General features: G+C 33.5%; 1 protein-coding gene across 1 annotated transcript; it reads left to right on the plus strand.

The window, feature by feature from the left end:
- Window positions 1-6,741: 6,741 nt before the first annotated feature.
- Window positions 6,742-7,161, plus strand: LOTGIDRAFT_143811 (hypothetical protein; the record flags this gene model as incomplete). Its single annotated transcript, XM_009054428.1, has 1 exon — window positions 6,742-7,161. A coding segment is annotated over one exon (420 nt), but the record flags the coding sequence as incomplete, so codon positions are not given.
- Window positions 7,162-12,999: the final 5,838 nt, after the last annotated feature.

Consider the following 12,999-nt stretch of genomic DNA (forward strand, 5'->3'; position numbering starts at 1 on the left):
ATTTCAACTATTTCTTTAAATTGTTTCTATTTTCCTCGAAATACCATCTGTTTTTACAAATAATCAAGAAACTAAAAAATGAAATTTGGCAGTGTTCAACCAGTTTTATCAAAACATTGTATTTTTTAGGTACAGGTATCTGGAGATAGAGAGAGATAGAGAGAGAGAGAGTAAGAAATGAAGCCAAGAGTATTTCTAGATCTAATGTTTTAATATCTTTATCATTATCTAATTACCCTAGACCAACCTGACAATATTTTTACTTGTCTTGCAAATCATAGCTGGTTCAATTTCTAATGGTCTTGGGTATTACATACAAACCTCACGGTACCAAACGAAATATTACCACTGGTCACATTTTTCTAATTTCTACAGAAATCATGTAAGTATGTTTTCACAGTCATTTCTACATTAAAAGACATTCCACATATATTTCACTTATTTACAAGTCAACTCAATTCAATTTCGTTATTCTTTAAACAATCTTATCACTAGGATATCCTCATGTTTTAACTTTTAACACCGTTTTTAGGATATCCCAGCGTTAAGATTGTTTTGAGGATACATGGCCAGAACTATCAGATTTTAACAGACATTTAGAAGTGGAGAGCACAGAAAACAGAAAACAGAAAACAGGGAATATATTATGTTTTTTTCAGAGAAACTTGGTTCCAATTAAAGACTTTCAATAAAATTAAAAAACAACTTAATTAATTACAAGACAACGAATTAAATAAACTAGGTCACCATCATGTCCATTTGACCTAATTTAAAACAGATTTATTTGTCCCGAGTTTATCCTAGGGTAACCAGACACCCAAGTCAACATGGCCGCCCCAGTTTTATTAAATCAACACTGTTATATCACAGTCTCTATTTGGTCCTCGTTAAGATTATCCTCCGGTCTCCGTCACAAGTAAACAATAACCAATGAAATGTTGACAATTTTCGTGTAAAAATTTCTCAGTTGGTAGAGATTTTGTTATGTTTGTATAAACACAGTAACATTGATGAGAGAAGAGTCAGAAAAAGACAGAAACAAACAAATATATTTTACAAGGATAACAACTTAGGTCCACAATTAAGGATCTTTTCTATGAGCTGGACCAAACCTCTTTGCATTGATCTTTCCTGGAATATCTGTACCCATTTACAGCTGGGTTGATTAGAATTGAGTGAAGATGACTTATTCAAGGTCAATTTTAGGATAAACATAGATAAATACAGCCAAATTCACAGAATGAAACCCTACACAGGCCTTCAGAAATAAAATCAATTCTTCTGAATATTGCTTTAGATTAGGGGATAAAACACATTTAGAATAAATCTAGAATGATATCTTTAGACATTTCTAATTTCAAAACAGACATAAATATATAAAGCTAAAATAAGAAAATCAAATCATATATTGGCCTTCACTATCACTATACTCATTTCATATCACAATGTCCTGTATCCATACTTGGTGATACTTTTTATTCCATAAAAAAGTGGTTTATGATATAATTGTTTTAACTGAAATTGTTAGAAACTTTTTATAAGACAGTGGACACTAACCACTTCTATCAACTATATTACCAAATATCACAGTTATAAAGTTATAAATTAATATATATAGAAACTATTTATAAGACAGTGGACACTAACCACTTCTATCAACTATATTACCAAATATCACATAAAGTTATAAACTAATATATATAGAAACTATTTATAAGACAGTGGACACTAACCACTTCCATCAACTATATTACCAAATATCACAGTTATAAAGTTATAAATTAATATATATTGAAACTTTTTATAAGACAGTGGACACTAACCACTTCTATCAACTATATTACCAAATATCACAGTTATAAAGTTATAAATTAATATATATAGAAACTATTTATAAGACAGTGGACGCTAACCACTTCTATCAACTATATTACCAAATATCACAGTTATAAAGTTATAAACTAATATATATAGAAACTTTTTATAAGACAGTGGACGCTAACCACTTCTATCAACTATATTACCAAATATCACAGTTATAAAGTTATAAATTAATATATATAGAAACTTTTTATAAGACAGTGGACGCTAACCACTTCTATCAACTATATTACCAAATATCACAGTTATAAAGTTATAAATTAATATATATAGAAACTATTTATAAGACAGTATACGCTAACCAATTCTATCAACTATATTACCAAATATCACAGTTATAAAGTTATAAATTAATATATATAGAAACTTTTTATTAGACAGTGGACGCTAACCACTTCTATCAACTATATTACCAAATATCACAGTTATAAAGTTATATATTAACATATATAGAAACTTTGAAGATAAAATGTTGATATTTATCCCATTACCTCATATCGCTATATGTATTGTATCATGATTAACAATTCCCAGCACTAAAAAATACAATCAATTTCACAGCATCAAATGGGACAATGACCTTGAATGAGTTAGGAATCATGAAGAAATGTATTTGATATTTCAGAATATTGGCCAAGATAAGACGATAAAACTAATATAGAAATAGAAATACACCAGAAATAAGGCCATGAAATAATCGATATATTCATGTACAGAATAATTCCATCCGATCTCTTGACTTGCAGGATATTCCAGATTACTGACGCCAATGGTAGTTAAAGGGATTGTAAAAGAGGTTTTCTAAAAAAATTGTGTGTTTGGGACACCGATCATTTACACCATTCCAATTTTCAATCAGACGTCTGTGGTTCCTGCAATTCTACTACAACTGACAATTGCACTAACTGTAAAATATGCTTCATCAAATAAGGCCCTTCACGATTAATGACATCATGACCACCTTCATAATTTCTTCATCCTCCAAGATAATCTAGAGCTTTAATAGATATTTCTGGCCTTACTAATATATTATCATCAGGTGATTCACTGACCTCCACAACTTCAGACGCTTTCCTCTGATTCGGACATCCTCTAGGTGGCATTATGATATATAAATATTCACAAAAAACTGACTTTACTTGCTGAAGATAAATCACAAAGTGAGGAAATTTGGTCCAGGATTAAAGAAGAGGTGAACTAATCTCAACATTATAGTGAGTAGGTTCAGCTAATGAATACCAGTGAAATATCATCAAATTAGCTCAACATTATAGAGTAACACTAGTAATCAACAACTATCAGTCCTTACTTACCAGACTACATGATAATCTCCATGAAAAACTCTACTAATACAAGGTTCAGCTAATGAATACCAGTGAAATATCATCAAATTAGCTCAACATTATAGAGTAACACTATTAATCAACAACTACCAGTCCTTCACTTACCAGACTACATGATAATCTACTTAAAAAACACCTTAATAACGACTAATCTACTAGGTTTACTACAGGACAGATGATTAGATATTTTATAAAAAAAAAAATCCTTGTTTTCAATGAACATTGTTAAACCCTGGGCCAGTGTCTTCTGTTGAATAGTAACTTGTTATCTTTCAACCACCCTAACCTCTACAATTAGTGAACACTGTTTTAACCCTGGACCAGTACCTTCTGTTGAATAGTAACTTGTTACCTTTCAACCACTCTAATCTCTACAATTAGTGAACACTGTTTAACCCTGTACTAGTACCTTCTGTTGAATAGTAACTTGTTATCTTTCAACCACTCTAATCTCTACAATTAGTGATCACTGTTTTAACCCTGTACCAGTGCCTTCTGTTGAATAGTAACTTGTTACCTTTCAACCACCTAATCTCTACAATAAGTGAACACTGCTTTAATCCTGGGCCAGTGCCTTCTGTTGAATAGTAACTTGTTACCTTTCAACCACCCTAACCTCTACAATTAGTGAACACTGCTTTAACCCTGGGCCAGTGCCTTCTGTTGAATAGTAACTTGTTATCTTTCAACCACCCTAATCTCTACAATTAGTGAACACTGTTTTAATCCTGGGCCAGTGCCTTCTGTTGAATAGTAACTTGTTACCTTTCAACCACCCTAACCTCTACAATTAGTGATCACTGTTTTAACCCTGTACCAGTACCTTTTGTTAATAGTAACTTGTTACCTTTCAACCACCCTAACCTCTACAATTAGTGATCACTGTTTTAACCCTGGGCCAGTACCTTCTGTTGAATAGTAACTTGTTATCTTTCAACCACCCTAACCTCTACAATTAGTGATCACTGTTTTAACCCTGTACCAGTACCTTCTGTTAATAGTAACTTGTTACCTTTCAACCACCCTAACCTCTACAATTAGTGAACACTGTTTAACCCTGTACCAGTACCTTCTGTTGAATAGTAACTTGTTACCTTTCAACCACCCTAACCTCTACAATTAGTGATCACTGTTTTAACCCTGTACCAGTACCTTCTGTTGAATAGTAACTTGTTACCTTTCAACCACCCTAACCTCAACAATTAGTGATCACTGTTTTAACCCTGTGCAAGTGCCTTCTGTTGAATAGTAACTTGTTACCTTTCAACCAACCTAAGTAACTTGTTAATCATTACAAATCAACCAACTAAACGTCTAAAATAGGTTTAATACACAGGACAGACTAAAATAAGCTTTCTAAATTTAACTAAAACCTCAAATCTGTAAGTATTAAATAGTTTATAACTCTATAAAAAGTATTAAAAAGAAAGTGAAAGAGATTTTCCTGATATAAATATAAAACGGAAACGATCTATTGTTAATTTTTTGTTCCATATAAAAAATGTCTGCAGTCTAAAAGCATTATTTGTTTCCGATAATGTGAATACTATTTTCTATGCTGGTCCACGGCTCTTCAATAGAACTGTATAGAACTGTGTTATTATTAGATAAAATATTATAAAATTCCATTATATTTCCATTAGTTCTACTCTTTCTCATTCTTCTATATTACAGGCTTAGATTCCATTAATTCTCAGGATCTGCTGTTGTTAACTTGACTGATTGCCAAATATGGACAGGTAGCCGGTCTGCGTATGAGTGGATGGAAACGTGACTGAGTTCATGCGAGAGAAAGTTTTTTTTTGTCATCAGCGTAGTGGTCTAGATTCATCCTGTTTATAATCATTGTTTTTAACCCATCAACAATTTTTCACCAGTGGCTCAGTTAGTTTAGATTCCTGCTGGCTAACCTGAAGGTTCAAGGTTCCATACAGGCAGCAGTTGAGGTGAAACTTTTCTTAAAACATAAATAAACATTATAGAAGATAATGACTTCTGAATGTCACGTGGTTTGTCATTCCAGAAGTTGACAGTCACCAGTACACCTCTTCAAGACTTTTAGAAATTGGTTTGTTATTAACGTGTTTCCCTCTCTCCTCCCTTTATCCACTGCTGTCCAAGTTTTTCTATGTTTGTTTGTTTAGGAATGTGTCTCCAACAGTAAAATTTGAATTAGTGAATTATATTTTTAGCAACACAATGGTGTTCCTGTAGCATCAGTAAACTTACATCATTGATCTTTCATTTGTGAGGCATTTCATGGACAAAAATCACACTAACTTTTTACTTTACTGACAATAAAAACTGTATCTGCAGATAACAGACATATTAAGAACAACATCACTTTAATATAACAAAAAAAACTACCCAATCATAACTTATTACACCTTTCAAAATATCAAAATGTTGCCATGACAATAAATCATATTAAAAAAATTGAAAATTTCACTTGCATTAGTATGATAACATTTATAAAGGATTTGAAGATGTGATGATGGTTTTTGGCAGGAGGTTATCATAACCTACTGATTACTAAATACCAAATAATTCTTACTCATTTTATCTAAAAACCTTATTTCATTATCAAACTCAGATCAACAGGATGTAACCAACATTTTCCTGATCAAATATTTTCAATGGTTTTGAAGTTTTTTTTTAGATGCAGACGCAAGTTTATTTTGACCTTCAACGTGACATTGTGATGATGATTTAAACTTTGAATCTGTTTGAAATTTACTTGCATCAAAAGAGTCAAACAAATTATCGAATTGTTTTAAAAACTCATTGATGGATTTGGTGTTTATTTATTTATATTTTGACCTTCAACATGATATTTTGATGAAAATTAAAATAATATTCGGTTTGAAGCAGTTTTTTTGTACCTTCAAAGTTATATATTTATGATCAGGTTACAGTGAGAAATTTACTTTCATTAGAAGTTCAATAGGTAAAAGTTATTGAAGACTACATGTTGTTTCACACAGATTGGACTGGCCGACCTAATACTGCCTCTCCTATAACTTTTATAATTCATATCTGTTTTTAGCAGAGGAAACTGACTTATAAAACTGATAATCAGAACTTGCGCTCAAAATTCCCTAGAAATTAAAAGCCATTGAATAAGGTTAATACATAAAACTGTATAGACAGCATGAACTTATGTCAACATTTAACGCTTTTAATTTGGTCTGCCTTAAATGTGTATGGTGTTTTTTTTGGGTAAAATTTGTGTGTTAAAGCCCTATCACAAGTTGATAGTGGGTTTTTTAATTTAATTATTACTTGTAATTATAGTTGTTTAATAAATAGTTTATATTAAATGACAATATCCTCCAATTTGTGTTTGTATCATTTGGGGAGCAAGAGGGGTATACTTCTCTAAGCTTCAATGAAGGTTGAAAGGTTTTTGAAAATCTTTTAAAGAGATGGCCTCCACTCCTTGTCTGTGTCCATACAAGTCTGTATCTTTTGGTTGTTTGTATTATACTGAAGTGAAAATCATGCCCTTAACTCTGATAGCAAACCCTTACCATTCATTCCTAACTCTGACAGCAAACCCTTACCATTCATTCCTAACTCTGACAGCAAACCCTTACCATTCATTCCTAACTCTGACAGTAAACCCTTACCATTCATTCCTAACTCTGACAGCAAACCCTTACCATTCATTCCTAACTCTGACAGCAAACCCTTACCATTCATTCCTAACTCTGACAGCAAACCCTTACCATTCATTCCTAACTCTGACAGCAAACCCTTACCATTCATTCCTAACTCTGACAGTAAACCCTTACCATTCATTCCTAACTCTGACAGCAAACCCTTACCATTCATTCCTAACTCTGACAGCAAACCCTTACCATTCATTCCTAACTCTGACCGCATCAAAAATAGACTCAAGGTAATCAGATTAATCCTTTACACAAAAGTATTCTAAATTTCTACATTTTCAGCAAGTTTTTAACATTCACATTAAAACCAATGAATGTTTGGGTGCAGTTTGAATTTGTTACCCACACGATAATACTATCAATCATTTCATGTCAAACGATACTAACAATATAACACAGTGAAATACAGCATGTTACAGCCAATACATCAAAACATACTTGTTATATAAAATAACAATACAGGATAGAATTTATAACATGACATGTTCTTTTGATTGTATTATAATGAGATTTTTTAATGTGGCCAACCCTGATTATACCAGATTATTACATAAAACATCTTTTTTATGTAAATAAGTATGAAATACAAAAATGTATCAAATTGAGAATAACACTAAACAATATCATCCTTTAGCGACTTAACAATATGTTTGATAGATGACAAGTTACAGTTCGCTTCCAGTGGATGCTGATATCACAGACTAGGTAGTTGTTGGTAGATGACAAGTTAACGTTCGCTTCCAGTGGATGTTGATATCACAAACTAGGTAGTTGTTGGTAGATGACAAGTTAACCTTCGCTTCCAGTGGATGTTGATATCGCAAACAAAGTAGTTGTTGGTAGATGACAAGTTAACGTTCGCTTCCAGTGGATGTTGATATCGCAAACAAAGTAGTTGTTGGTAGATGACGAGTTAACGTTAGCTTCCAGTGGATGTTGATATCACAAACTAGGTAGTTGTTGGTAGATGACAAGTTAACCTTCGCTTCCAGTGGATGTTGATATCGCAAACAAAGTAGTTGTTGGTAGATGACAAGTTAACGTTCGCTTCCAGTGGATGTTGATATCACAGACTAGGTAGTTGTTGGTAGATGACAAGTTAACGTTCACTTCCAGCAGATACTGATATCGCAAACTAGGTAGTTGTTGGTAGATGACAAGTTAACGTTAGCTTCCAGTGGATGCTGATATCGCAAACTAGGTAGTTGTTGGTAGATGACAAGTTAACGTTAGCTTCCAGCGGATGCTGATATCGCAAACTAGGTAGTCGTTGGTAGATGACAAGTTAATGTTCGCTTCCAGCGGATGCTGATATCGCAAACTAGGTAGTTGTAGGTAGATGACAAGTTAATGTTCGCTTCCAGCGGATGCTGATATCACAAACTAGGTAGTTGTTGGTAGATGACAAGTTACAGTTCGCTTCCAGTGGATGCTGATATCGCAAACTAGGTAGTTGTTGGTAGTTGGATTACTTACTAACAATATTTTCATAAAATAAACTAAGTACTAACGATCCGAATCGCAAAAAAAAAAAAAATTCAACACAATATTTTTGTGAAGCATTGTTAATCTTTGGAAAGCTTTTTAGAAAAGTTGCCAACTCACTTAAAGGTATTGTAAAGAGGTTTTGTAAATTTTTATTTGTATTGGGGACATTGATTTACATCATTCCAATTTTCATCCCTCCACTGACGTCATAAAACGCATTAGTAGAATTGCAAGAACCACAGAAATCAGAATGAAAATTGGAATGGTGAAAATTGATGCTATCAGTGTCCCCGATACACATAAAAAGTTTAGAAAACCTCTTTACAACCCCTTTAACTTAGTTATTTATCTTTTAAAACCTTTGCAGAAACAGTCCTGGTATTCAACGCATGGATTGTAACACCTGAATTATGGAATGTGGAATACTACAAAATTGATCAATGGAGGTTATTAGATCAATCAGCAATAAACTAACAGATGAATTAACTAATTAATACCAGTGTTAACGAGTATGTATTAACCAGCAGGTAATCAAAATATCAATATCATTCTCACATCGTCAATATAGACTTCACACTATCATATATCGGGGATTCTGTACTGTGTATTCATTTGGGAATCTTTATACACTGTATAGTATACATCAAAGATACATCTTCATAAACATTATGATGGCTCATGACAATTCCATTCCAATTTGCAATTCTTCATTCTTTACACATTCTCTGATTCCTGATTTCTCTGACGAACCAATGGAATACACCTAGGATATGTCTTTTCTGGTTCTTCATAAAGTGATAATACGTCTTAGAGTGAACATAAAATTTAAGTTCTCAAGAATTGTCAACATGAGTATATATTCATCAGTGAACTTACCTGGTGGCATAAAGTTATAACAGAATCCCTGGAAAATCGGGAAAATTCATAAAACTAAGTAATTATTGAAAAACGCTTAATCTTGATATTAAGCGTTTTTCAATTGTTAATTGCATATTTATGGATAATTACTAAGTTTTTTTAGATTTATCTGATTATATAAGGATCCTGTTATGTTATTTATGATACCAGGTATATCTACTGATGAATATATGCTCTTATTGGCCAAGTTTAAAATTCTTAAATTTTCATTGTAAGATGTAGTATCACTTTAAGCTGTATAATGGCTAATGACACTACCATTGCAATTTACAATTCATTATTTCTCTTTACATATTCTGTGATTCCGAACTAACCAAGTGAACTAACCATCAAACACCTGTGTTTTAAAACTCTTTTTATTTAAGTTCTAATTGGCTCACTGCTACTAGTGCAATTTACCAGACAAAAGTTAAGATTTCAAAAACCACATGTAACAATTATTGAAGCTTTCACCATCACTGATTCCTAAAAGGCACACGAGCGGTCTTGGTCGGAGACTTTTCTCACCAATTAGAGTCTTGTCTTGAGTTTCGAGGACTGGCACAGGCACATGAAGTGAAAAAAATCTCCTGTTGGTCTTTTTCCACCTTGTTGATAATCACGAGCAGTGCATACAATTGAAAGGAAAAGGAGTCTGATTGGATAATGATGATCTGTCTTGCAGACAATCAAACATGTTTGATATAATAAATCAAGTCGGCGACAAAAATCTCCAACCAAGACAGCTCGTGTGACCGCACCTTAACTCAGCATAAAGAATAAAGGTACATCTTGTATCTTGTAAATGTCCTTTGAGCCTTTTTATATACCCCTTTATCATGGTTCATAGCTACTGAGGCAAGTTACCACACAAAAGTGAGCTTTCTTTGCATAAAACTGCCTTGCACAATAGGTACACCTTTACACTCTCTATGTTGGCTCACAGCTAGATTAATAGATATTAGAGCACAAAAAAACCTGATAAAGTTGTCCTTCAATGAACTTGAAATATCTTTTTAAGCTTATCAGACAATCTTTTTAATATATTTTATAAATCTTTGCAGTATTTCAGGTGCAGTCGACCTAACTTAGTGTTCAAATTCATCTTGTTTATATCCTTTACATTCTCTAAGATGGCTTACAGCTGCCTTTAGATATAATCAGAAGAATTCCATAATTTCAATCTAACAAAACACAAGGCAAAATTATCTTTAGGAACTTTACAACCTCCACATTGGCTTACTTTAATCTACAATTCTTGTAGATTGAACATGATTGATGTAATATTTACTAAGTGATCTAATGAAATGTTATAGCCCAATATCAGCAATCACATGATCCTTTATCTTTTTCACACCCTTTACACCCTGCATGTTGGCTCAATGCTATCTGTTTTATGTGGAATTAAAATGTTGAATAAAATTCTTCATGTTAAAAAGTGTTCAGAGGTAATCTAATAGCTAAATATCAAAGTCCTTTATCTCCTGCTGGCTACCCAGGCACTTAAAATATTCTCTGAAACTACCAGTCGTAATAGTTCTATAAGATACTGTCAGTATCAGTGCTTAAAAATGTACAATCAATAGTAGTCCTAAACATCTGCCTCTTAGGACATTTGTTGGCTTGAGTTGGGACGTTTCAGTCTAACTTCGCAAGTAAAGGAAAATGGTGAACAGATGGGGATGTGTTTTGTTATAGTCAGATTGTAGTCTGTAGTATTTTGATGCTGAAGGGATGGCGTCTGATCTTTTAGGATTTACTATGCAAACTCTATACTATTGTCTGAGCAAAGTAAAAAGTTTTTTGAACTTTATCCATTATTTTTATGAGAATTGGAATAGTACTGTTAGTCTTAGCATGTATTTGTGCTTATAAAAATTGGGATACTGATTTTATTGTTATGTTGAGACGTGAGTGTGTTTCGGACTTGAAGTGAACTACCACAGAGACTGAACGGACTGACTGAACTAACTCCACGAGTCCCACAAACCCAGGAGAAAATATATTAAAAATTAAATTCCCATTGAAGTCCACAGACCCCCAGTCATTTAAATGAGCAACTGCACATAAAACCAACCAGCAGATGTCGTGTAATTGTCTTTTGTCAATCATGAAAACAGTATATTTCATAATATGTGAAAATAACTTAGGGGCAGGGCTTACAATTTACATCCCCCAGTCATAAGCTATGTGCATCATGTCTTTGTCATAGTTCTACAAATTTCTTTATAAGAATCTGCCCAGTTTCTGCCTAGTGTACACTCCTGCACTCTCCACTAGATCCCTGTCCCCTACTGAATATTACTGGTGAATATTGTACAAATCAGTTTAAACTAATGAGGAGTTACAATAAAGTATGACAAAGTTCAAGGGTTAGAGCCCATGTTTAAGACCATAAGGGGGGCATCATGAGACCATGTTTGGAAGTTGAAGGGCATAAGATATATTACACCAGACGGCTGAAAAATTAGAGTCACGGCATGATGCATTTTGTAGTAAAATGTCGATTTCGATTGAATATTCATTTGAATTTGAGCCAAGAAATGACAGACAGACTGAATAAGTTTACTGCTCGGATTGGAGTCAATTTCTCGGCACAGTCAAATCTTCCTTCTCTCGCTTGCTCATTAAAATAAACGCTATAACCATAATTTTACCATATTTGGAAAGTAAAATATCAAAATTTAAATGCTTACCTCTATAATGGCAGGATTATTGTCTGTTTTTATTAATCCAGAGTTTTATCGTTGAGGAATAAATTCCCTGATGCTAACCACACATCATCGCTTGATTCTCAATACAGCCAATATTACTACACCCAACAATTACACTCACTCCCTCCGACAATTTCTCATATTTTCTTATAATATATTCAAAATTCTAAAATTATATAAAAAATTATAACCATTTCCCATCAACACAAACGTTGCAAGTGAAACACCTTGAAAAAAATGCAAAAATATCTATATTTTGTTAAATATCGCACGCTACATTATAAAATCCGAGGGAGTAAATTAAATGATAGTAAGAGCAAATTGAACTGCCGTTGTTTCGTATCAGTCCAGTTGTAAATGTGGTATATCGTTTATAACTCACACTAAACAATTAAAGGGGAGGGCCGACTATTATATACCCGGGTATCGTATTTTGGTAATTTGAACAGAATCTGTAAATATCAGGAAAATTAATTATTTAAACTGTAAATAAGGTGGATAAAGGTGAGAAAGCACAAATGGGATAGTTGATTAGATGAAAAAGAAACAGCAATTCAGACGAGTAGGATGAGTTGGGGATCTATCATTGAAAGAGACTTGAGATAACCATGGCGGGGCTGGGGCTCACGGTGGATTGTGGAGAGAAGTCACAGATTAGGTGAAAGGGCCAAAAATCCAGACGAGCAGGATTGTAGGGCCGGTAGGGAGATCTATCATTGTAAGAGACTTGGATAACCATGGCGGGAATGGCAATGGGATTATAAAGATAAGTCACAAAGGATATAGCAGATTAGGTGAAAAAAAAAACAGCAATTCAGACGAGCAGGATGGTAGTGCCGGGAGGGGGGGTCTATCATTGAAAAAGGCTAAGATAACCCTGGATGATGAGGGTAAGAGAAAGGCAAGGGAATGCAGGAGGGATAGGGTAAAGCGAGAGGGGCTCGTCTATAGGAATAGATCAGAATATTCACGGAGGGATGAAAGGGTTGGGGTGTGTATGGAGAC

Source organism: Lottia gigantea (assembly GCF_000327385.1).
Source record: "Lottia gigantea unplaced genomic scaffold LOTGIsca_217, whole genome shotgun sequence".
NCBI classification, from domain to species: Eukaryota; Metazoa; Mollusca; class Gastropoda; family Lottiidae; genus Lottia; species Lottia gigantea.